At 45.7% G+C, this 27457-nt stretch overlaps 1 protein-coding gene across 1 annotated transcript in view; it reads left to right on the top strand.

Moving 5' to 3' along the window:
• Window positions 1-27457, top strand: part of DYNC1H1 (dynein cytoplasmic 1 heavy chain 1) — a 65774-nt gene that overhangs the window by 1451 nt on the left and 36866 nt on the right. The window contains exons 2-20 of the mRNA XM_060003907.1: window positions 6401-6488; window positions 8471-8644; window positions 8882-9137; window positions 9672-9858; window positions 11596-11867; window positions 11959-12186; window positions 15198-16274; window positions 16973-17152; window positions 18543-18692; window positions 20332-20478; window positions 22940-23080; window positions 23431-23607; window positions 23741-23851; window positions 23935-24054; window positions 24468-24707; window positions 26310-26465; window positions 26597-26710; window positions 26946-27056; window positions 27135-27344. Coding sequence (XP_059859890.1) covers window positions 6401-6488; window positions 8471-8644; window positions 8882-9137; window positions 9672-9858; window positions 11596-11867; window positions 11959-12186; window positions 15198-16274; window positions 16973-17152; window positions 18543-18692; window positions 20332-20478; window positions 22940-23080; window positions 23431-23607; window positions 23741-23851; window positions 23935-24054; window positions 24468-24707; window positions 26310-26465; window positions 26597-26710; window positions 26946-27056; window positions 27135-27344 — 4139 coding nt within the window. The remainder of the gene's footprint in view (window positions 1-6400; window positions 6489-8470; window positions 8645-8881; window positions 9138-9671; window positions 9859-11595; window positions 11868-11958; window positions 12187-15197; window positions 16275-16972; window positions 17153-18542; window positions 18693-20331; window positions 20479-22939; window positions 23081-23430; window positions 23608-23740; window positions 23852-23934; window positions 24055-24467; window positions 24708-26309; window positions 26466-26596; window positions 26711-26945; window positions 27057-27134; window positions 27345-27457) is intronic.

The raw sequence follows: 27457 nt of genomic DNA, 5'->3' as shown, positions 1-27457 counted from the left end.
AGGTAAATGCTAGCTTAGCACCAAGGATTGGGCATTGTCTGAAAGTGTTCGGAGACAAGCTTCTTATAATCTCAAAGGCTGTATGGTTCTGTCAGTAAGAGAATCTCAACTCTCTGCCTCACCGCTCCCCTACACACACTTAGTTCCTTGCAGATAGTTTGTTTCTTTCAAAGGTTTTTCCTACTCAGGAGATGCTTCATTGTAGCATTGACCTCTGCAGGAGGGTCAGCGAGTGTGACCCAGCGAGTGTTTGGGGTTGTTTTCCTGCATGGAAACTGCTACTGTTTAAAAAAAAAATTTTTTTTTGACTCATCTGTTTTCTTTCAAAAAAAGTATATAGTCACAATAGAAAATTAAAGTATACAGATAAAATTAAAGCCACCTGAAATCCTTCGACCTGGATATGACCACTGTCAGCATTTTGATATCTGTCTTTCTGGTCGTTTTTTAATGAATATACATTATTTTATTAAAATACATTTTAATCTGCATTGTTATTGTATTTTGAGTAGCTTTACCTTGGCTGATTCTTGATCATATTTTCATTGCACAGTTTTTGTTTTGAAATCAGTGATTTCTACCTTAGGTCTCCGTTTCTTTTTTACAGAAAAAAATGGTAGGTTTTGTTCTTTGCTTCTAGAGTGCTCCTCAGTGATTCACTTTTCTCAAACAACTTAGAATTGAACTTTGCTAAAATTATTGGAGGGGGACCCTATTTCTGTTGAATGCTTTCTGGTGCAAATCACCTCTGTTTTCTTGATGGGTCCATTTTCTCCTTTCAGCAGAGCGAGTATCCAGGGATCCAAATCTTGGCTCCATAATGACTTGCACTTTTGAATGTTGACTAGGTAATGAGACTGTCTGCAGTTGAAATCCTATCTCATTCCTGGATTTATAAAAGTCCTGGAAGTATTTCTAGTAATTTAACCTGTCTTAACTTATTTTTCGCTTGCAAAAATCTGAGGAAAAACTATGTCGTCCCATCAGTCTTATTAGCATCCTGGCTACACTAGCATAATTTAGACATAAGTGTTAACCCAGGTCACTTAGAAGGAGGGCTGGTTTTTATGAGGTAGCGTTGCCAGTTGCACATTTAATCAAATACGAACATCCAGTAGTTACTTACAGTGAAAAGGCAGGCTTGCATTATGATGTGGAGAATAAATCTGAATGGTTTGAACTGAATAAAGACCGCCACCAACAATGAAGTCATATAACTTATTTAATGAACAGGAGAAGTTACTTTTACTTTATCTTCCCCCCACTTCCCCCCTTTTTTATGGAAAGAATTTTCCAAACACATGTAATTGTATATAGAAGCTTTTTTTTATATGAAGGTATATCTCTATATGTTTTTTTAAGTACTCCAGCTAGCTTTAAAGTTTTTTTGTTAAAGTAAAGCCGCCTTTAAAGTGTAGAATAAAGGTAGTGACTGTAACACTTGATCTTTTTTTTTTTTTTTGGCCACACCGCGAGGCGTGCGAGCTCGTAGTCCCCCATCCAGTGATCGAATCTAACCCGTGCCCCCTGCAGGGGAAGCGCGGAGTCTTAACCACTGAACCACCGGGGAAGGCCCCCTAACAGTTAATTTTGATAGTGAAGAGTTGGTGAAAGGGAATGTCAAATTGTAGCTCCCCGTTTTAAAAAGAGAAATCTCCTTCCTGTAATTCCTGGCCTGTAGAAAATTGTTCTCCTCATAGCGTACTTCTAAAAGTATGACCAGGTGGGTGATCCCTACGTGATAGGCATATGACGATGTTAAGGACACTTTTGTAGCGCTTTTTACCTGAAGTGCATTTTGGGGTGTGTTCTGTCCCGTGAAAGGTTGGGTGGTGAAGGTAGGGACTGGTAAGGATGCTGCGGTTTGCAGCTGCTGGAGTGGTGGTTCCAGGGCTTGTCTGGGACCAGGCAGGGGGTTTTACGCTCTTCATTAGTGCAGAGATGACTGGAGTCTGGAAGAAAGCCGTTGCTCCTTGCAGGACTCAGCTTCCTAGAGACGCGGTGGCGTACGGAGAGGTATGTTTTTGTGGAGTTTTAAACATTATTTTTCTGAGGACTTCATTTCCCTAAAAAGAGAAGAAATGTAGTAGATGGATGAGTAAAAAGTACTCATTTCTGGCTTAGACCCCAAAATGGTTAATAAAATGATTAATAAATTAATAGGAAACACTTGCTGTGACATGGCACTGTCTTGGAGCGCTGGGCCAGGAGTCCGTCAGCCTGAGTTCTTGCTGTCCTGCGCTGTCACGCCGTAGGTGGGCCCCCACCCTCTGTAGGACAAAGCAGTCTGCAGCGAGATGCTTTTTAAAGTGAGGTGTTTCGTAGTGAGTGGAATTCATGTACAGGAAAGGGAAAGCAGTCATTACTTCTTTTTAAAAAGTAAAGACAGATGGAAATTTCGACTCTCAGCATCATGGCTGGGAACGGAGGGAGAGATTTAGTCCAGCGCCTCTGTCATGAGTGAGGAAACCAAAACCGCAGGATTTTAAGACCCAGTTAGGAAAAGGATGTTTTAAGAAGGATTCTGAAACCTAAGAACTAATTTCTCTGTTGAATTCCTTGGTATCCATTAAATAGGAGTGTTTGTTTTCATTTACTTCATAGCAATTATTTCTTTTGAATTAGTGTTAGCCTTAAAAAGCATGAAGTCTTAAATCCTTTAGGCATCACTGACTTAGTTTTTTTCACTTCCTTCTCTTTTTTTCTGGAAATGTCAAGAGGAGCCCCAGTTTTACCTTGTGTACAAGGATTACATGGGGTTCAACCCTCCTTTCAAATTCCCAACAATGTTTTGATGGAGGAGAAGACTCAAGACGCTCACCACACTCTTAGCCTTGTGCGGGGCAGGGAGTGGATGCAAAGAAGTCACGGCCTCAGAAGGAGGACAGAAGGGCGGGTGGACGTCAAGGTGGCTGGAGGAAGTACCAGGGATGGGAAAGCGGAGAGCTACCAGGAGGGCGCGTACCAGGAGGGAGTGTACGACAGCGAATCGCCCAAAGTAATGTGGTATTAGGAGTCTGTTTGGATTTTAAAGGGAAAAGAAAAGGAAAGATAAAGAGAGCCAGGAACACGTAACACGTCATCTGGCCAAAGAAAATGACTGGCTTCGTTTGGTAGCTTGAGAGGAGGCTTGCCCTGTGGCTGGAGAACGTTGGGAGGGGAGAGGGAGGGAGGGGATGACCGAGGGCAGGGGAGCCCGCAGCCTCCCCTCACCCCTTTCCAGTTGCCTGTTCACCAGTCTGCGGACACATACCCATCTACCTAGGAGAGGTGGTATGAGTCTTAAGGTAATTGAATGTGCATCTGTTTGTATTTCGTTAAATGAGGCACATTGCTTACCTAATTCACAAGGTAATGATACAAATCACTTGTACTTTGAAATACATTCATCTTTCAGTAGAAGCATATGCAGAATAGTGCTAAATGACATTTTGAACATCTCTAGGAATTTGATAAACTCTCAGAAGTTAACCAAAGAAATGTCCACAGGGCGCTGTAAGACGTATCAGTATGGCTTGCAGCACAGGGACTCGAGGGTCGGGCGCAGCCTGTCTGCGCTGGTATTTTAGTTCCCTGAATGTGTCAGTAGGCAGCACAGTATCAGTCTGTTGTGTATTAACCAGTAACTTTAGCATCATTAGGAAACTGGTTCAGACTTTACCGAAAGTGGTATTACCTGATAAACGTGCAGATGGTGTTCGTATATAGCAGGATTAATACCCTCTTTGTTGGGAATCAACTAATAAGTGTCTTTCTCTCCTCCTTTAAACAATTTTTTTTAAAGTTTCTGCAGAAATAGAATTATTGTTATTTGGAAAATACAATAATTTATAAAGAGGCAGGAAAGTTTAAATTGTTCGGCAGTTTATAAAACAGTGTCATGTGTTCTTTATAACGGGAATCAGACATCCTCAGACTTCATAGGATCTTCGTATTTATGGGGAAGAGCATTAAATAACTAATCCAAAATGTAGTTTGTGGCTGATATTAATAATGACTTGCATAAATTACTGTCATCAAAGGAAGTTAGACTTTTACAGAGCAGTAGAGGACACGTATTTTGCATACCCGTGTCTGAGGATTATGTCATCCTGTGTGCATTCCCGAGCCCAGCCGTCTCCTGCTGCATTGCAGTGTTATTCCTAGCGCGGGCTGGGCTGGGCTGGGCGTTCACAGTGGTCCCCAGACAGCCGTGACTCATCACTTGGCCTGCTGCCAGTTCCTGTAACCCTGTTCGCATTAGGATGTGCTGGGGATGTGGTTAGATGTTGTGTCCAGTTGGCATGTTTTCTGTATGATTTTATTTGTATAGAGGATGCCGCTCTGTCCGGGGGGAAGATATGATTCAAGGTTACAGCATATTTTTTACTTAGTAATTTCCTTTGGTGATTGTAGAATGTTACTTTTATTGTCTGTTTATTGTTTGGGTGTTATCTTAATGACATATTTTATATAAGTCATAGAAGAGCATTATTGAAAGTCCCAAAAATCAAGGGAAACAATATTTCATAATCCCACCACCCTGACAACTATTTTAGGTTGGGGGTATTTCCTTATACTCTTTGTCTTTGTGTTTTACAGATTGCAATTATATGTTTGATTGGTTTCAGGCAGTATGATTTATCTTATCTTGTGGTATGTCCACATTTCAGTAGTTAGAAAAACTCAGTTGGTTGGTTTGGGGTTTTTTTCAGGTAGTTAGTAATTTTAAAAAACAGCTAGGGGGCTTCCCTGGTGGCGCAGTGGTTGAGAGTCCGCCTGCCGACGCAGGGGACACGGGTTCGTGCCCCGGTCCGGGGGGATCCCACATGCCGCGGAGCGGCTGGGCCCATGAGCCATGGCCGCTGAGCCTGCGCGTCTGGAGCCTGTGCTCCGCAACGGGAGAGGCCACAACAGTGAGAGGCCCGCGTACGGCAAAAAAAAAAAAACAAAAAACAGCTAGGAAGTCACTGGCATACGAAAATGTTCCGCCACTCACTCCTCCTCTCCTTCCTAAAATTATACTAAAAACAACATTTTGGAAGAGTAATTGTCTTGATGAATATATATATATATATATATATATATATATATATATGTAAATAAATATACTAATACTTTATATTCTTTTAGTGTGAATTTTGTATTTGTCTCATCTTAAAACGAAAGAAGCAAATAGCTTTTGTGCGTAGTTTTTAGCATTTATAGAAACCTTTTAGACCACCTAATTTCATATCCCACCCCCTCCTCTGTTGCCCCTTTTACGTTTTACGAATTTGAAGCTGACAGGAAGAAAAATGACTTTCCCGAGATCACTTAGTTAAGTCTACTGCCTTTGTTATTACACCATGACGTAGAAGTGAAGGTGAATCGTACATATCAAGTTAGATTAATCCTTCGATATTAATTTTTGCTAATGCAGTTATTCCATACAGTATGTCGGCCCAAAGATGATTCAGCTAGAGGGTGCCCATCTAGCTGATCAGTACTAGATCCAGAGGTTTGTATTACTTCCCATTTTTATGATTTTTATATTAAGTTTTCAATTTTCATTTTTATCTAGAAATTTTATTCGCATGTGTCTTGAGTTATCTTAGCATTAAATTCCAGTAAGCTTTTTCAAATCACTGCTGTATTCCTAAATTGACCCCAGAGCAGGCTGTGAAAGCGCCGTAAGAGCAGAGGGGACAGCCAGGTGAATGCCCCCTTGGTGACCTGGGGATGCTTCTTGCTGGGGGCTTCCCTGGAGGGGCCTTAAAGAGGGAAGAGGGCAGGCTGTTGAGGAGCCTGGGTTTGGAATCAGACTTCTGAATTTTCACTCTGTCCCTTTCCAGTCACATGTCTGAGGGCAATTTACTTACATTCCTTGCTTGGAAAATAATAATAATAATAGTCATGCCAAGCCCCATAGTGTCGTTGAGGGGTAGATGTGCGATGCGCCTAAAGTAATGCCTGTCGCATAGCAAGTGCTGAGTAGACACCTGAGCAGAATACCCTGGGGCTGGGGGTGGGAAGCGACCTCTGTGACTGGAGCACAGGGGATGAGACTGCTGGGATGCGGTGGGGAGAACTTGGCCTTATCGGACACCACCTAGCACCGCCCTGGGGCCGGGGCCCACTCTAGGCAGCGGCTCAGTCAGTCATTCAACGACCCAGGCATGCCAGTGCGTCCCCAGTTTACAAACAAGGAAACGGAGATGCCAAGAAGTTAAGAACCTTGCCCAAGATCCCACAGCAAATAAGTGCCTGGGTCAGCAGTCAGAAAAAATGGGTAGAAGGGAGAATTCGGTAGAGCCGAGTCACGTAGGGGTTTAAACGTCAGGCTGGGGTTGGGGTGAGGCTAGTCGTGCTCTGAACAGTTGATAAATTAAAAATTGGAATACTGACATGAATTTGATAGAATATTTATTATGATTTGTAGAGGATGTTGGTGATGAAGGAGAAGAAGAAAAAGAATTTATTTCCTATAACATCAACATAGACATTCATTATGGAGTTAAGTCCAATAGGTGAGTAGTATGAATATACCATTATTTTGGACTCTAAACTTGTGAGGATTAAATGTAAATCCTGATCGACTCAGACAAAGATGCTAAGAAAACACTCAAAAGATTTCTGCTCTTTAATTCAGTTTCTTATCTTTGATTTTATTTATTCAAATTAAGAGGATTTCCAAGTCAGTATAAAATCTAAAGTATTTTTATTTTAATTGCCATATCATGGCATCATCCATTCTAGGTTTGAGCCATAATGTACTTAGCATATCTAATAATGCTCTCAGAGTACACCTGGGTTTTCATTATTACAAGTAAGTAGTAAACATTCATAGGTACACCAGTCTGATTCTTTTTAGGATAAATCCCTAAAGATAGCATTACTGGTTCAGATGTGATGCATCATTGAAATCTTTAATGTGTGTTACCAGATCTCCCACCTTTTAAAAAGGTTGTGCCAGTTTATACTCCAGTAGACATATTCAAATTCAAGCGCGTAAATGTTTATCTTGCCTTGGCTTTTTAAAACTTTTTACTTTGAATAATTTCAAGCTTACAAGTGTTGCATGGGTAGCATGTAGAACTCCCAGATGTCAGTTAACATTTGCCACGTTTGCATCATCATTTTTTTTCCTGAACCATTTGAGAGTTATAGACAACCTGCCCCTTTATCCCTAAATACTTCGCAGCATTTCCTAAGAACAAAAACATTCTTGTTCACAGCCTCAGTACAATTTTCAAATTCCACAAATTTTGGTACAGTATTACTCTAGGTATAGTACATATTCATATTTTCTCAATAATGTCCCCTACAGTATTTCTCCCATGATCCAGAATCCAATTCTGTGTCTTTCTTTCTGCGTCTTTGATGACATTGCCATTGTTGATAAGTGCAGGCCAGTAGTTTGACGGACTGCCCCTCCGTTGGATCTGTCTGATGTTTCTCCATGGTTACAGTCAAGTTGCACATTTTCAGCAGGAATACTACTGTGACTGTGTTCCTTCTCAGCGTGTCACATCAGGAAGCTTCACTGACTTTTTAGAATAATGTGAAGTATTATGTATAAAGTACGTATACGTAATATGAGAACTGGAAAATTCAAATATTGCTTCTGTTGAAGCTGTTAATTCAACCACCTTTGAGCACCTGTTATGTGTAAGATACAGCAGTAGGTGTGCAAAGGAATAAAACATAGCTCCTTTTCCCAAGAGGTTTATGGTCTTTTGGGAGAAAGGGTGGCAGGTACACAACTAGCTGTAATACTGGGCCAAGTCTCAGAGGTGTAGAGTACCATGAAACATGAAGGCTGGGGAGTTGCTCCTGCTTAGGGATGGCCCCACGGGAGAGGTGATGCTGGAGTTGGGTTTTGGGGGTTACTTGGAATTTCAGCAGATGAATATAGGTTTCTTAAGCAACTACACAAAAGCACATGAAGTTTAGAGAATGGGCCATGTAGTTTAAAGGGTGTCTCAGGTGGGGTAGGGGGTGCGTAGCAGGAGATGAAACTGGAAGGGTTGGTTTAGGCCAGGCTGCAGGGGCCTGGAGTGTCCTCTCGTCACTTCAACCTGCAGGTGACTTTTGTTTAGTCAAGTTGACATGTGATTCAATGCCGTAAATGAATGGGACAAATTATTATGAGATCGGATTTAAGTTAATCGGGGCTTAGTAACTTGCAATTGCTAGGGAGGTTAGTTTTCCTGAGGGCAAGGTTATGAACTCAACCCCCATGTGAGATAAACTAACTTGGTCTGCTTTCATGGTCACATGTTATAACCTTAACCTTGATTCGCTAGTTCTCACATAGGTGAGTAAAGAAAGAGAAGCAATGTATTTCACTATTAGAAAAGCAACAATTTAGTCTATTCCTAATATGATTTAAAAATTAAAACATTCAAATGAATTTTTAGTTTGCATGCAACACAAAGAAGGCTGCAGTTACTAAAACTGATGAAGAATGAGACTCTTTGTTCTAATTTCTTCTTTTCCGTTCTTTCAGCCTGGCATTCATTAAACGGACTCCAGTGATTGATGCAGACAAGCCAGTGTCGTCCCAGCTCCGCGTCCTCACACTCAGTGAAGACTCGCCGTATGAAACCTTGCACTCTTTCATTAGCAATGCGGTGGCTCCTTTTTTTAAGTCCTATATCAGAGAGTCTGGCAAGGCAGACAGGTAAAAACCATTTTTCCTTTGTTAGTTTGAATGCCGTGTTTTACTTAACGTTCACAACACGCTGTGGAAGATGATGTAAAATTCAGAAATCGGGAGGGAAAAGCTAGTAAACCAAGAGGGTGTAAATCTGTTGCATTAAGAAAATGTGTATTATTAACATTTGACAGACCTGAGATAATAGAATCTCTTTGGAGACCAATAGCGCACTAAAGTTTGAGGCATTTCCTGTCTTTTTAGGGATGGTGATAAAATGGCTCCTTCAGTTGAAAAAAAGATTGCAGAACTTGAAATGGGACTCCTTCACCTGCAGCAGAATATTGAAATTCCAGAGATCAGCCTGCCCATTCATCCAATTATTACAAATGTTGCAAAACAGTGTTATGAGCGTGGAGAAAAGCCGAAAGTTACAGACTTTGGAGATAAGGTTGAAGACCCAACTTTTCTCAATCAGTTGCAATCTGGAGTTAACCGCTGGATCCGAGAAATTCAAAAAGTAAGAGCACAGTATTGAAAATGTCATGTAAAACGCTGTACTCTTTAATATCTGTGAGAAAACTGGTCCGAGTTCTTGTCAACGAGGTGAATTCTGTGATGACTGTTAGCAGTACCTCCCACTGGTCCTGGGAATGCTCAGTGGAGGATTAATGTCGGCCCAGGGGTGGAGTGGAGTGGTCAAGGGTACCATGTGACATGGCTTCAATACCATCCCTGAGAGAGCGCTAATCTCAGCTGTCTCAGACCTTTGATTTCTTTTTTTTTTTTTTTGCTTGTGCTTTGTGGCATGTAGCATTTTAGTTCCCCAACCAGGGATCGAACCCGCACCCCCTGCAGTGGGAACGTGGAGTCTTAACCACTGGACCTCCGGGGAAGTCCAGACCTTTGATTTCAAACTAAACCGCTTATAATACAAGGAAGGAAATCTGCTTGAAATGTAAAAACTAAATTATAATGCATGTTCTTAGTTAACGGTACGTTTTTTACCTTTGTTGAAATGCTGAATACTCTTGAATGTTATTTTATATTTAAGGTGACCAAACTTGATCGAGATCCTGCCTCAGGAACTGCCTTACAGGAAATCAGTTTTTGGCTCAACTTGGAACGTGCGTTATACCGCATCCAGGAGAAACGAGAGAGCCCAGAAGTCCTCCTGACGCTGGATATCTTGAAACACGGCAAGCGTTTCCATGCCACCGTCAGCTTCGACACTGACACAGGTAAGAACTAGAGCTGATAGTCTGATCAATAAGCTGTTGACCTGGGTTTTGTGATGAAAATGAATAGATGCACCATCTTTTCTGACTGTTTACTTGGCAACTTATCTCATCTTTCCCCCAGCTCTAGGTAATGAAAATGATTCTCTCACATACCTCCCTTTCCCTTCCAGGGTTTTAAGAACATAAGCCAGTTTCTAGGCATGAGTACAGGGGACGCTGGGAGCTTCCCTTCTGTTTTCTCAGTTACTTGGTTCCTTGAGTAGGCTGTACTTTTTGAGTGTAAAGTCAAGTGTGCTTTTGACAATCCAAGCAGAAACACAGTTTATGTTAAGCAGAAGTTCTTTGCCCACAGGGCTGTGGAAGGAGAGCTGGTCAGTACTTTCTCTTCCGCTATTTACCTGCCCCTTTACTCTGTTCTCTGCCCTCCTCCCTGTTCTGAAAAGTAGTCAAGATAAAGTTATTTTCTGAACAGGCAGCAGGGGGAGTGATGTTGAATGAGCATGTACCAGGCACACAAATGTGGAATGACTGGCCATGGGTGGACATTGCTCTACCACTCTGTGCCCACCAGAGACGTGTTAGAACAAGTCATCAGGACTGCAGCAGTTGTCATGTTCTTTTCTTCGCCTCCAAAAAAGGTTGTGGTGCCCACATGTTACATGTTAGAGGGAATTCCGGGTGGAAACCTTCCAGTTATTTTGGTCATACTGCATACGTTCACTGGGATATGGGCACTGGGATATGGGCACTCACTAGTACTGAAGTGTATACCTTGAATTTTTTAATACCTCTGAAACCTTTATTTCTTTCCTAATACATTTCTTTTGTAAATCTTATGCCAGAGGAAGTAAAAAAAAAAAAAAAAACAGACCAGGAGCCAGGCTTTTCTGTGATTCCATGTCCATAATACATTCCCCTAACTTGAGCCATGGGTATAAAATTTAAATTTTACTGTTCTTAAGGATGATAAAATTCTAGTTTTTTAAAATTAAGTAGGGCTTCCCTGGTGGCACAGTGGTTGAGAGTCCGCCTGCCGATGCAGGGGACATGGGTTCGTGCCCCGGTCCAGGAAGATTCCCACATACCGTGGAGTGGCTGGGCCCGTGAGCCATGGCTGCTGGGCCTGCGCATCCGGAGCCTATGCTCCACAACGGGAGAGGCCACAACAGTGAGAGGCCCACGTACCGCAAAAAAACAAAACAAAACAAAACAACTAAAGTAGTGGGAGATGCAAGAGGGAAGAGATATGAGCATATATGTATATGTATAGCTGATTCACTTTGTTATAAAGCAGAAACTGACACACCATTGTAAAGCAATTATACTTCAATAAGGATGTTAAAAAAAATACTAAGGTGGTATTACTAGAATGTTTAGATAATATAGAAAGCAAAAAAAAAGATGAAACCTTTGGGGCTACCACTCATGGCCTTTGGAGTGCATATGAGTTGTCTGAGTTGACTGATATTCTTAAAAAAGCAATAATGAGACCACACTGGGATTATCTTGTTAATAACACTCTTTTCTTTCAAATAGCACAATTTCTGTGTCGCTAAATCTTTTGCAACATCAAAATGCTCTGTTGTGAGGATATACTTTCGTTTACTTAACCAGTATTTAAACCTAAAAGAAATATCTTTTTGCTTTTTTTTTTCATTGTGGTATAACTGACACATAACAACATTATAGCTGTCTCACTTCATGTGAAAACCATTAACTGTTTCTATGTTAATCTAGGTCTGAAACAGGCTTTGGAAACTGTGAATGACTACAATCCTCTGATGAAAGATTTTCCTCTGAATGACTTGCTGTCTGCCACTGAGCTGGACAAGATAAGGCAGGCACTTGTTGCAATTTTCACCCATCTGAGAAAGATCCGAAACACAAAATACCCCATTCAGAGGGCACTGCGTTTGGTGGAGGCGATCTCAAGAGACTTGAGTTCTCAGTTACTCAAAGTGCTGGGCACTAGAAAACTGATGCATGTTGCTTATGAAGAATTTGAAAAAGTGAGTTGTAATATATCAGAAAACCAACCTGGGGGCACTGAGATGAAAATCCGCTTTAATAATAAACTTCCTTTCTTGAATTATATACCAGGTTATGGTCGCGTGCTTTGAAGTCTTTCAGACTTGGGATGATGAATATGAGAAACTCCAGGTGTTGTTGAGAGACATTGTCAAAAGGAAAAGGGAGGAAAACCTGAAGATGGTGTGGCGCATCAACCCTGCCCACAGGAAGCTTCAGGCTCGCCTGGACCAGATGAGGAAGTTCAGACGCCAGCACGAGCAGCTGAGAGCTGTCATTGTCAGGGTCCTGAGGCCACAGGTGTGATTCACATTCTAGAAATCCGTATGTGCATTGTTTGAATGACCCTCTCTCTTTTTTTGTTTAGATTTAACTACTTGTTTCTGTTTTATACTGTGAAGTACTTCCTTAGCTCCGTTTTTACCCGTCACTGTAATCTTTTAAGATCTAGTGATTCTGAATCCTGGTGTTTCAGTTCAAATCTTTCACATTCTCCATCGATTCATCCCCATCTCCAAATTGCATGGACCCCAGAGCCAGACTTCGTGGGTTTAAATCCTAATCCCACCGTTGAACTAGCCATGTACCTGGGGCATGTTATTTAACCTTTTCCCCAGACCCCTTATCTCTAAAATGTGGATAATAATTGCATTTGCCTCAGATTTTTTAAAAGAATTAAATGACTCCTTTTCTTTGTTCGTGCTTTTTTATCTCTTCTCAGTCCACCACTCTTCTTCACCAATGCCTTTCTCCCTTTAAAAAACCCAGTCCAGAAATACTTATAGGTAGAAGCGTTGGTAAGTGGATAGATATAGGATAAAGCCAGTACAGAGCCAATGTTAATTATAGGCTCTAGGTGGCGGTATATGGGTATTCAGTCTAGAATTCTTTCTACCCTCCTGTAGTTTGAAAATTTTGTAATAAGCTGTTAGTTGGGTTGGGGGGGATCCAGTCTAGAACTTATGCCATCTAGAAGGGTTCATTCTCCGATGGGAGTGCCTGCTATTCGGGGTGGAGCAGATTGTTAGTAACGCATCCTCGGCATCTTCTTACTTAGTGCGGCACTAATTTATATGTACACGTGTGCGTGTGTTGGTTTAAATGTTAACCCTTCATTGTGTCCATGAGAGACTTGAGACTGGGGCTGATGCGTTCTGGCCTAGGGTGTCTGGACACTTTTTTGCCACGTCCCTCTTCCCAGATATCATTGTTTCAAAAGATCATTGTCTGCTTTCTTTTTGTTTGTAAACCATATGGAATATGTACGTCCTTTACATTTGTAAGATGTATAATAAACTCAGGTGTGCAGACATACATTCTCAGAACGGTCTTTTGGACTACTTAGTCTGTTCACACGTAAGATAATTATTGATATGGTTGGATTTAGACCTGCCATTTGCTATTTGTTTTCCATTTGTCTCATTTTTGTTGTTTCTCTGTTCCTGTACTGCCTTCTTTTGTGTTATTTTTAGTATATCATTTTAATTCCTCTATAGACTTGTACTGTATTTCTTTGAATTTTCTTTTTTAGGGATTACTCTAGATCTTTAATTTATCGTGATGTGCTCAGTACTGACTGAACCTCATAACCGGTGTAGCCCTGTCTCCTCCTGCTTGTCGTACTTATAACAGTGGAAATAACACTGTTTTTTCCATACATGTATATTACATACCTATTACATGTATTGTAAACCCAGCAATACAGTGTTACAAGTTTTGTTTTAAACAGTCATATATATCTTAGAAAAATCAGGAGAAGAAAAGAAAAATAATAATACAGTCTTTTACGTTTGTCCCCGATTTATAGTTTCCAGTTCTCTTCATTCCTTCCTATGGCCTCAGTTACTCTCTGCTGTCTTATCTCTTTAGCCTAAAGGACTTGCTTTAGTATTTCTTGTTCCATAGGTTTGCTGGCAACAGTTTCCCTCATTTCTCGTTTATTGGGAAAAATATTTCACTCTCATATTTGAAGGATAGTTTGACCAGTTATAGAATTCTTGGTTGACAGCAAGTTGTAAATCTGCCCAGACTTTTCATTCTTGCAGGACTCCCCAGGGTCTCCTGTGTGTCCGTGTAATTTAGTACCTCGGCCCTCGTCAGGCTGTCTTTTCCAGAATCTCCCCTTTATGCTTATTGCTGTTGTCCTCCCACCTGCAAAGCTGCGGGTTTTCCTGCCTGAGCTGGCGGATGGGAGCCCCTCCAGGCAGGACGGCTGTCAGCTCACTGCTCTTACCTGATACAAACACAGCTCAAGGTGCTGGCCGCCATTGCTTGTTTTCCGCTGTCTTGAAATGGCTGCTTAATCACCGTGCCCAGTTTTTGCTCCTACACTGTCATCACCCAGAGTCCTCAGAATGTTTTTAAATACATAAACTAAAACGCACAGGTTTACAAATAAACAGTTGTCAGCAGTTTTGAAATTGTGATCTAGTCATCTGTGTGCTTCTCCATGAACACGTAAATGAGCAAGACCTAGTGACAGGCCTAATACCATAAGTTTGAAGTAGTGAGCATAAACATGATCGTAGGATGTGTACAGCTGTGATGTGATGAGGAAGGAGTTATTGATGACAGAGTCAGAACTGTGAACAGCGGTGGCTGTAGCCCACATTCGTAATTGAAGGAAATGCTAAATTTAATTAGGGAGTTAGTGAAAATAATGATTTTCCCCAAACAAATTCACAGACTGTCTGAGTTTCATTCGAGGCATCTGTGGACCCCAGATCAAGACCCCTGCCTAGTGTTATAATTCTGTGAGAGTGTGGGCCTGAGATATGCCTGGAAGTCTTAACATTTCCTGAGGCAAAGATCCTGTGTTTACTCTGCTGTCTCTCCAGTAGCATGAAGGGAACTGAATGGACTCTTCTCAGTTACCGTAGCACTTTATCTGTCCCTCTACTGTGGTATGGACCAATGGATTATAATTTAAAGTTTAAAAAAAAGAAAAGAAAAAGGAAAAGCATGTTGGATACTAAGTTTGTACGTAGCACTCCTGTGAATTCCTGAGCTTTCCAATGCAATTTTAATCATAGTCTAAACACTGAAGAGGGAAGAACCCCAAACCCAGGTTTTAAGACATGTTCTTTTAGCTTAAGCAACAAAACTACATTGTCAGAAGATCTCTCCAGCACAGAGTTAAAACATACCATATAATGTCTTACATGGTCTCGTTGAGTTGTAGTTATAAAACGTTTGACTAAACGTTGAACCTGCGTGGTGGACGGGTCGTCTTGTGTGGCGTGTGCTGCTTGTGCGCGACGGGATGAGTCTTCATTTGGCAGACGTTTTCGTTACGAATCCTCTCCTTCCAGGTCACAGCAGTGGCACAGCAGAACCAAGGAGAGGTGCCCGAACCCCAAGACATGAAAGTAGCCGAGGTTCTCTTTGATGCTGCTGACGCAAACGCCATAGAGGAGGTCAACCTCGCTTACGAGAATGTCAAGGAGGTGGACGGGCTCGACGTCTCCAAAGAGGGCACGGAGGCCTGGGAGGCTGCGATGAAGAGATACGACGAGAGGATCGACAGGGTGGAGACCCGGATCACCGCTCGCCTTCGAGATCAGCTCGGCACGGCCAAGAACGCCAATGAGATGTTCAGGATTTTCTCCAGGTTCAACGCGCTGTTTGTCAGGCCTCACATCCGTGGGGCCATCCGCGAGTACCAGACCCAGCTGATCCAGCGCGTGAAGGACGACATCGAGTCTCTGCACGACAAGTTCAAGGTCCAGTACCCGCAGAGCCAGGCGTGTAAGATGAGCCACGTGCGCGACCTGCCACCGGTGTCGGGGTCCATCATTTGGGCGAAGCAGATCGACCGACAGCTGACGGCCTACATGAAGCGTGTGGAGGACGTGCTGGGCAAGGGCTGGGAGAACCACGTGGAGGGGCAGAAGCTGAAGCAGGACGGAGACAGCTTCCGCATGAAGCTCAACACGCAGGAGATCTTTGACGACTGGGCCCGCAAGGTGCAGCAGCGCAACCTGGGCGTCTCAGGCCGCATCTTCACCATCGAGAGCACGCGCGTCCGGGGCCGGTCCGGAAACGTCCTCAAGCTGAAGGTTAACTTTCTCCCCGAGATTATCACGCTCTCCAAAGAAGTTCGAAACCTCAAGTGGCTCGGCTTCCGAGTCCCACTGGCGATTGTAAACAAGGCTCACCAAGCAAACCAGCTCTACCCATTTGCCATCTCGCTGATCGAGAGCGTTCGGACTTACGAACGCACGTGTGAGAAGGTGGAGGAGCGCAACACCATCTCCCTGCTGGTCGCGGGCTTGAAAAAGGAGGTGCAGGCTCTGATCGCGGAGGGCATCGCCTTGGTGTGGGAGTCCTACAAGCTCGACCCCTACGTGCAGCGCTTAGCGGAGACTGTCTTCAACTTCCAAGAAAAGGTGTGTTCTGCTTTCATCCTCCACGTCCGGGGAATGAGCTAAACCCAGCGATGGCTAATCCGTTAATACATTAGCTCCCCCGCAGAGGGCACGCGTGATCCCTACAGCTTAGGGCCGAGTCCGCTGAGAGGGAGAAAGCAGCCTTCCACTCACCGGGCTGCTGGATGGTGTTGCGGCTTTAGGGAAGCCGTTAAGTGACAGCCCGAGTTCAGGTCGGAAACCAGTAGAGAGGTGAAGGGCACGAGAGCTTTATTACTGGTAAAGCTGCGTGGAGAATGGGCTCTCGATCTGCAGTCGTGGTGCTTGCGGTCAGTCTGCCCCAGACCTGGACTTCCACCCCAGACCCTCGCCCAGCTGCCCAGCTGCCACTGCGGGCAGGACAGAGTCCACTGGTCTGGTGCGCGGCCGGCTCCCAGCGAGGGAAAGTGCTGAGCGGAGCGCGTTGGTATCCTCCTCCCAAACTGACAGTCGGAGGTCTCCCTTCCCGGGAGCAGGGGCAGGCAAGGGGGGAAGCTGCTCGTTTCCATACATTTCCCTTCCTCCACAGAGACACAGGTGTGTTCTCACGCCAACACGTAGGGTTAGCGATTTGTGGAAGAACTTCTCTGCCTCGGACATTTATTAATTGAGAAGAATATACGTAAGATAAAGAAATAGAGTGAGTGGCTGTTTTAAATACTAAGTATACCTTCCTTTAGGTGGATGATCTGCTGATTATTGAGGAAAAAATAGACCTGGAAGTCCGGTCCCTGGAGACTTGCATGTATGATCATAAGACTTTCTCCGAGATCCTGAACAGAGTGCAGAAGGCTGTGGACGACCTCAACCTGCACTCCTACTCCAACCTGCCCATCTGGGTCAACAAGCTGGACATGGAGGTGGGTATGGGGCCTGTTCCACACAGTGCTGCCCACTTGTCTGCTGTCTGCGTAGCGGTGGGCCCTGTTCCATAGCTGATTAGTTTGTCACTGAGAAGCACGTTTCCATAGAAGTTACCAGTGACAGTCCAGTTCTCTCGAGAAATCCCGTGTAGCTAATGATAGAGCTGAACTGTGGTATTGGCCGTAGTAACCTTCTTTGTAAGTTGGAAGCAGGGAGCTGTGGGGGAGGAGAAAGAGTTCTCTCTGTTTTCTGGATATTTGACAACCTCCTACTTGCCCTTCCCTGCTCTGCTGATAATTTAGGTGGTTCTTCCTGGCCCTCTTCTCCTGGCACCCTTCTCTGACCACCTTGTCCCCCTCCACCATCCCACCCAGCATCCAAGAACCTCTTATTCCTGGTGGAGAGGATCTTGGCTCACGCGTGTAGGGGTGTGTGTGTGTGTGTGTGTGTGTGTGTGTGTTTGAAGCATACTTGCCACCCCATGTTGCTTTCTTGTCAGTGTATGTCAGAGTGCAGCTGTGAAGTCTCTAGAAGGAGGATGTTTTATGGCGGAGGTCACTCAGTGGACAGATGGTAGTTGGTCAGTTCTGAAGTTGTTGTGTGTGGGTCACAGGTTTTCTCCTTTAAAATGGATACAGAAGTTGCAGTGTATCCACCAGTGGGACCCAAACAGTGAAAGTTCACAGGCCCCCCTCTTCTGAATCGACTGCAAGTCCCAGTTTATCTCAAGCCGCCCTCGCAGCATTCCCAGGATGGTTGTGTGGCCAGACGCTAAACAAGACATACAGACATCCTAGTCATAGGAAATGTATTTGTCAATCTGTTTGTCTCGTTACAGATCAGAAGAGAATTCTGGCTTTCTTCTTTACTTGTTGAAAGAAAATGGTCACTGTTTGGTGGCGGCTGTTAACTAGACTTACTGTGGTGATCCTTTTGCAGTATATACCAATATTGAATCATTATGTCGTATGTCCAGAACTAATAATAATGTTACATGTCACTTATGCCTCCGTTTTGAAAAGAAAAAGAAAATTGTTTAATCTCCAAATTATAGTTTTCTAGTTTTATCTCTGAGGCTACCAGGAAAATGCTTTTGTTCTGTAAATTGTCTATCATACCGAACAAATATCCAGACCTTCGCTACATCTGCTGCGTTTGTGTTGGTATCTTTATCCCTTATAAGTGGGGATCCTGCAAGTGGAAAGCACAGTCAGCCTAGCAGACGGTGATCTGAGGCTGGAAGGGGAGGAAATGAGGCTGAGAAGCAGGGGCGAAGGCTTGCAGTCAGAAGCAGTCCATCCTGGACCTAAAGCATCAGCTTTCCGTTAACGTGCTCTGAGCTAACGTTTGGAAGAAACAGTGTTCTTGGACGTGTTTTCTCTGCAGATTGAAAGAATACTGGGCGTCCGCCTGCAAGCTGGCCTGAGAGCTTGGACCCAGGTGCTTCTTGGACAAGCTGAGGATAAAGCAGAGGTTGACATGGATACGGACGCACCTCAAGTTAGTCACAAACCTGGAGGAGAGCCAAAGATCAAGGTCAGTATTTCCCAGGGCAGCCGATTCGATAGTAAATTAAACAAGGTTCTCCCCTTAAAAACTACCAGGGAAAAGGTCACTTTACAGTGGAGAAACCTGACAGGTGCCACCACGCTCAGCTGACCCAAGTCAGCATCCCAGGGGAGATGTATGCTGTCACCTGTGGTGAGATGAGAAGGGCTCTTCACCCCTATGGTCTTCCCCCCAGTAACTATGAGGAAAACGTCAGGCGAACCCAGGTGGAGGGCCATCTCACAGGACACCAGAATGCCACGGTCATGAGAGAGAGACAGGAAAAGCTGAGAAAATGTCACAGACTGGAAGGGAGTGAGGAGCTGTGACAACTAACTGTGATGTGTGTCCTTGTTAGATCCTGGGAATCTGACAGAAGTCAGTGTTTCAGTTCATAGTATTATATCAGTGCTGACGTCTTTGTTTTGGTAATTACACCACGTTAGAGGAAGCTGGTGAGGGTGTATGGAAGCTCTTCATACTTGCCTTAGAACTCTCCTGTAAGTCTAAAATAGTTTCAAAAATAGAAGTTTTTTTTAATAGAAAATAATACTTAGAAATAAATTTACACTGGGAAAAAAAATCTCTGCTTTCTAAGCATGTATGATGTGTAAGAAATCATTTCCAGAACTGAACATGATAATCTGCTACAAGCAGGTGTTCAGACTATGACCCTAAAATGTCACTGTTTTCACAAAAATCTGAGTCGAATTCTTGTGAGAGAATGCAGTAGCGCACAGGACAGCAGTCTGTCTCCAAGCCAGCTGTTGCCCATTCGTGTGACGGAGTGGTCAACTGGGGCCTAGCAAGCTTTCCAGAAAGTTCTGTTCAGACTCTGCAAGTAGGTCCCTGTCTCCTGTCGTGGGTGGTGGCTATAAAGCTGTCCACCTCACACTGATTCATTAAGCCATGTGTTAGTTTTATGTAGTTTACAGTATGTGTGTTATATTTACCAATAAAAAGGTCTCACAAAACAGAAGCCTAGAAGAGCTGGGCAAGTAAAAACTTTGATCTGGGAGAAACAATTGGCGTTTTTTTTCTACGCAGACTTTATACCTTTTCTTTTTTTTTCCGCTTTTATGCTTGAAAAATGTTTTCACTTTGGAATATTACAGATATTCATCCCCAGAGTGTACTTTTTAAAATACTGAGATGCAGAAAAGCCAGTGAGTGTGTCTGAGTGGATACAGTATCTAGTGGAGACTGAGCTGGAATTCTCCATTAGCTTAAAGCACTGGCAGGTGGCACAGACTGACCCCGACTTGTAAACATACATCAGTAAAATCAGCCTCGTGTCACTGGTTTCTCAGGTCGCAAGGTCCTCGTGTCCAGATATCATCACACACGTCATATCCGATGGTGCTTCACGGAGCACCTGTTGTGTGTATGACACCCAGGCACTGGGGGACCCAGGAAGGACCCAAGCGGGGCCTGCCCTCTGACCTCCTCTTCCTTGGCGGGGGCACAGACCACAAACATGAAGTCAGGGAAGACCGAGTCTGTTGATAAAGTAAGACTTTGTGGTTCAGACGGAAGTAGTTTAATAATTAGAGAGAGAAAGTGTTCTTTATCAAAGCCATTTTACTGAAATAGATTGCTGAGTAAAAATGAAATCTTTGCTTCATAGAATGTCGTCCATGAGCTGAGAATAACCAACCAGGTCATCTATTTGAACCCGCCAATCGAGGAGTGCAGGTACAAGCTGTACCAGGAGATGTTCGCCTGGAAGATGGTGGTACTGTCTCTCCCCAGGATCCAGAGTCAGAGGTACCAGGTGAGCTCTGCGTCTCCCTCTCGCTCTGGGACTCCACCTCCACGCGCCTCTTTAAAGAGCTCCTGACGCGTCTTTTCAAACTCCAGACCTCAGCTCGGCACTCTGAGGGAAAGCTGGAGGAAGCTTTGTGTGACCTGACGTTCTTCCCAGTAGTTACTTTTCCACACAGTCGGGTTTGGAGGTCTGGTGTCAGTGGTCTCTTAGAAATTCCCTCCGTGAACTTTTGTGGGAATTTTAATTCCTGCTTTTCCCTGCCCACCCTCCCACTTGCATTTTTATTATGGGAATTTGCAAACATACCCAAAAGCAGAGGGAATCATGTGAGCTCATAAGTAAAGCTCCGCTTTATTTATCAACATGTGGCCAATTTTGTTTCATCATATTCCCTTCCCCACCCCGCAGCAGTAGATTATTTTAAAGCAAATCCCAGATATAGTATGCTCTTAGTAGGACACTCCTAGAGCAAAAGGAAAACTCAAGAGACCGTTGCATTCAGTCCCTGGTCTCTAGGCAATAGTACTTCTAAACAGGACCAGTGGTTTTCAAATAAACATATTCCACGATCTCTGCTGTAACCGACTTTTCTGGAAGACAGTGATCCTATCCGGAGGCGTGTCTCTTTCCTTGACTGTGAACGTAAGCTCAGTTCTCTTTGTCCTGCCCCCTCCTTGCCACACTCTTTTTGCCGGCTCTCCTGGCTTTCCTCCACCTTGCTGGCCTGTCTGCTTCACTGGCTCTACGTGTTCAGCGCCGTCTCCACCCACTCTCTCTGCGTCTCATCCAGCGGGTTGGCTTTAAATACCAGTGCCACAACTCCGTGTTCCTGTCTCCAGCCAGGCCTTTTCCTGAACTCCAGACTGCCTGTCCCTTTGCCTCCTTGGCGTCTCCATGTGACCACCTGATGGACGTGTCAAACTGGACTTGTCTCTCAGACCCCTCCCTCAGATTTGCTCCTCCCCCAGTCTTTTCTTTCCCATCCTCCAACCTGCTTCTGGACACCCACTGTCGTTATCTTCAAAATTAACCCTAATCGGGACTTCCCTGGTGGTGCAGTGGTTAAGAATCTGCCTGCCAATGCAGGGGACACGGGTTCGATCCCTGGTCGGGGAAGATCCTACATGCCACGGAGCAACTAAGCCCATGCCACACAACTACTGAGCCTGCATGCCACAACTACTGAAGCCCACACACTACAACTACTGAAGCCTGCATGCGCCTAGAGCCCGTGCTCCACAGCAAGAGAAGCCACCACAATGAGAAGCCCGCGCACCGCAACAAAGAGTAGCCCCTGCTTGCCGCAACTAGAGAAAGCCCGCGGGCAGCAACAAAGACCTGACGCAGCCAAAAATAAATAAGTTAATTAATTAATTTAAAAATTGAAAAAAAAAATAACCCTAATCTGTTTCTTACCACATCCAGCGCTACCACCGTCCAAGGTACCATAATCCCTCAGTCGGATTATTTAAGCCCCCTCTTGACTGGTCTCTCTGTGTCTGCTTTTGCCCCCTACAATCAATCTGTCGTCAACACAGCAGCCAGAGTGCGTCTTAAAACTATGTGTTTGCCCTGACGTTTCTCTTTTCGGAGCCCGTTAACGGCTTCCTGTCTCACCCACCACGGCACCTTGCTGGGCCCCACGTGACACGCCGCCTCCCTGATCTGCTCCTCCCCTCACGGCTCTGCTGCAGCCAGCGCTGGGCTCTTGCTCATCCTCACACGTGCCAGGTGCACTCTTGCCCCTGAGCCTTTGCACTTGCTCGGAAGCCCTGGGAGCAAGTACTCACCAGGCTCCCTCCCTCCACCTCCTGGTCCCTGCCCATGCGTTACCTCCTCAGTGAGGCCTTCCCTGGCTCCCCTGCTCAAAATACATCCTCCCTGCTCCCACGTCCCCTCGCCCCCTCTTCCCTCCTTCCTCCATGGCACTGCTCACCCTGTGACATGCTGCGTATTTTGCTTTTCCCTTAGTTGTCTCTCTCCTCCCACAGAATGTAAATCTATGTGAGCAGAGGTTTTTGTCTGTTGTACCTACAATAGTGCCTGGCACGTGACAGCCCACAAGTGGTTGAAACAAAGGAATGACTATGTCGCGGGTTCCAGCATCCACGTTGGTGTTAACACTTGGTCGTGGTCACCTCACGCTCTCGTAGGCGCCACCTTCGGTCCTGCCTCCTTGGATGAGAGGCTCAGGTCTTGCAGGGCCCTGCTCTGGGGCGCCTGCTCTCTAACTGTTTTTGCCTTGTGCCAGTAGTGACGCCACATCTTTTGGCTTGTGGTTGATGTTCCTTTCGTTGGTTTGAGGAGTTCTATTATAAGTAGGCTTCTGGTTACCTGTGACTGGGATAAGTGAATGTTATCCCTTAAATACAGTTTCTTTCGGTTTATTTTAAGTAAGTGAAAGTGACTCTGAGATTCACATTTTTGTGCGCACTACCTGCGTTCATTTCTGGCTTTGTTTGGTTAGGTGGGTGTCCACTATGAACTGACCGAAGAAGAGAAATTCTACCGGAATGCTCTAACACGGATGCCAGATGGCCCCGTTGCCCTGGAGGAATCCTATTCTGCAGTCATGGGCATCGTAACTGAAGTCGAGCAGTATGTCAAGGTGAGAAGCTAATTACATTCAAGTATGTTGTCTTACACACTTAGGAGTATGAGATTTAATGAATATGGAGCTAAAAGGCCTTGACTATGTGTAATGTAAACGATGAGGTGATATTTGCTGTCTTAAAACAAGGAGTGAACAATAGGGCAAACCTTGTGGGATATTAATCATTTTGGAGAACAGGAAACTATTCTCTTTTGATAGGAAAATTCTGAGGATTGGAAGTGAGAGTTTTCCTAACGGCGATGAAAGAACATGAGACTTTTAACAGAATATGAAAATATATGTTAATATTTTACAAAATGAAAAGTCAAACTGTAGTGTTTAACTCTGTTCTTCTTCACTTGCAGGTCTGGCTTCAGTATCAGTGTTTGTGGGACATGCAAGCTGAGAACATCTATAACAGACTCGGGGAGGATCTCAACAAGTGGCAGGCGCTCTTGGTGCAGATAAGGAAGGCCCGAGGAACCTTTGACAATGCAGAGACCAAGAAGGAGTTCGGACCAGTAGTCATAGATTATGGCAAGGTGAGCTCTGCTGTCTCACTGAAAGGTGTCCAGGGAGCTGGGACGGCAACATCTGACTAAAATGAAGTTGAGGCATAAACACTCCAGCGCGAAAGACTTGCTCATCCGCTGTCGTGTGCTCCTTCACCTGCAGGTCCAGTCTAAGGTGAACCTGAAGTACGACTCTTGGCACAAGGAGGTCCTCAGCAAATTTGGGCAGATGCTTGGCTCAAACATGACAGAGTTCCACTCCCAGATCTCCAAGGTGAGGAGGCAGGGTCCTGCCGGTGTGATGAACCCCCTGGTGCCCCTCGGCTCTCCGTTAAACGCTCTGCTCTCTCCGGACAGTCTCGCCAGGAGCTGGAGCAGCACTCCGTGGACACGGCCAGCACCTCCGACGCTGTGACCTTCATCACCTACGTGCAGTCTCTGAAACGGAAGATCAAGCAGTTTGAAAAGCAAGTGGAGGTGAGCTCTGTCCCTCACTGTGTCTCAGGTGGGGTCTACGGCGCGTCTCTGTCGTGCCCCTGCCGTGCTTGTAAGGGTGGGCAGGTGATTCTTAGGCACTTCAGGGTTTGAGAACCACAGGCTCCTGTCTTTTAAAATCTTTTGCTGTAGTTGTGGACCTTCAGGTCCTCAAACTTGTATTACCTTCTCATAGTTTGGAAGGAGGGTGTGACGCCCAGCTCTAGCACGCTTAGACCCTGCTCGGGGCCGCCCGGTGCAGCCAGGAGCAGTCGCGGGACTGGCCACGGCGCCGTCGGGAGGGGAGCACGTGTGCTCCGTAGCCGCGGGGGTGCCTTCCCGTCCGTGGGAATCTGACGGCAGTCTCTGCTGCCCTTGTGAAGGAAAGTGCTAAGTTTATTCTGTAACCCTCAAAGCTCTACCGCAACGGCCAGCGCTTGCTGGAAAAGCAAAGGTTCCAGTTCCCGCCTTCCTGGCTTTACATTGACAACATCGAGGGAGAGTGGGGGGCCTTCAACGACATCATGCGGCGGAAGGACTCTGCCATCCAGCAGCAGGTGGCGAACCTGCAGATGAAGATCGTCCAGGAGGACCGGGCTGTGGAGAGCCGCACCTCCGACCTGCTGACCGACTGGGAGAAGACCAAGCCTGTCACGGTGAGTCTCGCCCCCAGCGCCGCAGCTTCTCCCAAGCCTGCAGCAGGTGACCTGGCGTCTCTGCTTTCGGAGACTTAAAAGGCCCTGCCATGGCTTAGATTTCCAGAATGAAGACTTTTCCCTGTAATTAAAAGGAGCAGTACTTGCAGGTAGTGGATTTGGAAACACAAAAGCCGACTTAGACCTCCTCGTGACAGTCACTTAAGTCAGGGAATTGTTTTAAAGACTAACGTTTTTCTGTTTGTAAGTTATCCTCTTACTTAGGCATAGTCAGAAGTTAGAATTTCCTCTCTCGTGGACACAGGCCAAGCATCCCGCTGCCGCCACTGCTAGGTCTGTGCAGTGGGGGGCAGCCCTGAACTCTGACGTCATTGTCGCGGTCGTTAGGCTTTCTGTACCGGGACCTGCCACACCCTGGTCTCTGGGTTCATTCAAGTATTTATTGAGCACCGACTATATTCTGGGCAGCAGAGATACAGTGGTGACCAGAAAGGAGCCCTACCTGCATGGAGTTAACGCTCCACTGGGGCACGGAGGGTAAAGAGTGAACGGGAAGAACAGGTATTTTAAGTCAGATGGTGATACGTGCCGCGGGAAAGGGGTGTTGGTGCTTTCCTGCTCTGCAGGGGGTTGACATGTGGAGGCTGAGGGAGGGGCTGGCAAGCATGCCGTGGCCAAGGGGGCGTCCAGGCAGGGGGACGGCCAGTGTGGGGCTCAGGCACGTAGGTCACGGTCTGCCTGGCTCACTGGGTGGAATTCAAACTTAGACATACACGTACGCATAGAAGGGGAAGGGTTTCGAAATGCTCTGAACGTCAGTCTGGCTTTGCAGTGTGGATGGAGGTTCTCCGCACCAGTGCTGGGGGCTGATTTGGCCGCCCCACGTCTACTGGGTTGGCCTCTGTGCTGCTGGGCCCAAGGTCCTGCCTTGTGTTTCATTTTGGCCGAGGGGCCCCGCTGTTCAGCAGGCTTGTGCTTTTGCTAACGCCAGAGCTTCCAGGCTCTGCAGGGGAGTGAGTACTGATCACTAGACAAAGAGTGTGATCACCTGAATTTGAATATCTTTTGTTGCCTCACCTTGCTAGTAATGTGTTAGAGTGAAAACTTCGATATTTTGTGTAGTCATCCTCAAAGGTTATCAGAATGGAAAGGAAGTGTGTAAACAGTGTTAAGGCTGAAGCAGAGTCTCCTCCAGTGAGAACAGTGCTTTCCTTTTCGTTCTTCTCTCGGTAACTGATAAACGACTCCGCACCTCAGGGAGGGCGTGGCTGGCAGCCCCAAGCACCCTGTCCCCTCGGTCAGGAGCGTCCTGCTCCAGGCCCAGGTCTGTCCTGACTCTTCTCTTCCGTCTCCCTCGGCACTTAGTGAGGGGATGGCTGAGTCGAGAGGTGCTCCGCCTTCCCCGTGTCAACCCTGGAGGTAAAAGTTCATCCAGTAATGGACGTGCATCGTCAGTGTACAGCTTTTGGATGTTTACGCACGTAGACGTGTTCAAGGAGTCACATATTCTAGAAGCCCAGCAGGCCCCCTCCACCGTTTCGGAGCCAGAGCTCGTGTGTCCTGAGCCCCGGCTCTGATCCTCTGGCCTTGACTCTGCTTCAGGGCAACCTTCGCCCGGAGGAGGCGCTTCAGGCGCTCACCATATATGAAGGAAAGTTCGGCAGGCTGAAGGACGACAGGGAGAAGTGTGCGAAGGCCAAGGAGGCGCTGGAACTGACAGATACGGGACTTCTCGGTGGCAGCGAAGAGCGCGTCCAGGTACGAACCGCTCCAGCGGGCAGCTGGGGCCGGGCCCCCTCGTGCTCACGCTGCTTCTGGCCCACAGTGTCTCGAGAGCCGTGGGGTGGTTCTGCTTCCAAGTTCAGCTGCTTTACTCTGCTTCATCGCAGGTGGCCTTAGAGGAGCTACAGGACCTCAAAGGCGTTTGGTCAGAACTCTCTAAGGTCTGGGAGCAGATCGATCAGATGAAGGAGCAGCCGTGGGTTTCAGTGCAGCCTCGGAAGGTACGTGGAGCTACCGGTAGCTGTTATGTACGCGCCTTCACGCACTGAAAGTTGTAGGCGTCACCTAGAAACTCGGCAAGCAAGGAACTGTTAGAGTTCACAAAACGTCACTTGATGGTCGTTTACATTACTCATCCAGATTAATGTAAAATTTCTCCTGAAACCATTTTAAAAATATTCCATCGTTTAAAGGAATGTTGGCAAACTAAATACCATCTTGTGTTTCTCTTGACAGCTTCGGCAAAATTTAGATGGCCTCTTGAACCAGCTGAAAAACTTCCCCGCACGATTACGGCAGTACGCGTCCTACGAGTTTGTCCAGAGGCTTCTGAAAGGTTACCTCAAGGTCGGTGACTCAGAGCTGCGGTCACAGATGTCCGCTAGAAACACGCCACACAGGTAACACGGCTCCCTCTCTCCACAGATAAACATGCTGGTGATTGAACTGAAATCTGAAGCACTTAAAGATCGCCACTGGAAACAGCTGATGAAACGGCTTCACGTAAACTGGGTTGTTTCTGAGCTGACCCTCGGCCAGATCTGGGACGTTGACTTGCAGAAAAACGAGGCGGTTGTCAAGGATGTGCTGCTTGTAGCGCAGGGGGAGATGGCTTTGGAGGAATTTTTGAAGCAGGTAGGTAATAGGCTGATGGGCATTCCAGATCTTGTTTCAGGCTGTGACATAGACTGACGTAGACTGAGCCTCACATGTGGTCCCTTTTGTCTCCATTACACTCGGTCACTTGT

The sequence above is a fragment of the Delphinus delphis genome, chromosome 2, assembly GCF_949987515.2.
Source record: "Delphinus delphis chromosome 2, mDelDel1.2, whole genome shotgun sequence".
Taxonomy (NCBI): Eukaryota; Metazoa; Chordata; class Mammalia; order Artiodactyla; family Delphinidae; genus Delphinus; species Delphinus delphis.
This window is presented reverse-complemented; position numbering and strand designations above follow the sequence as displayed.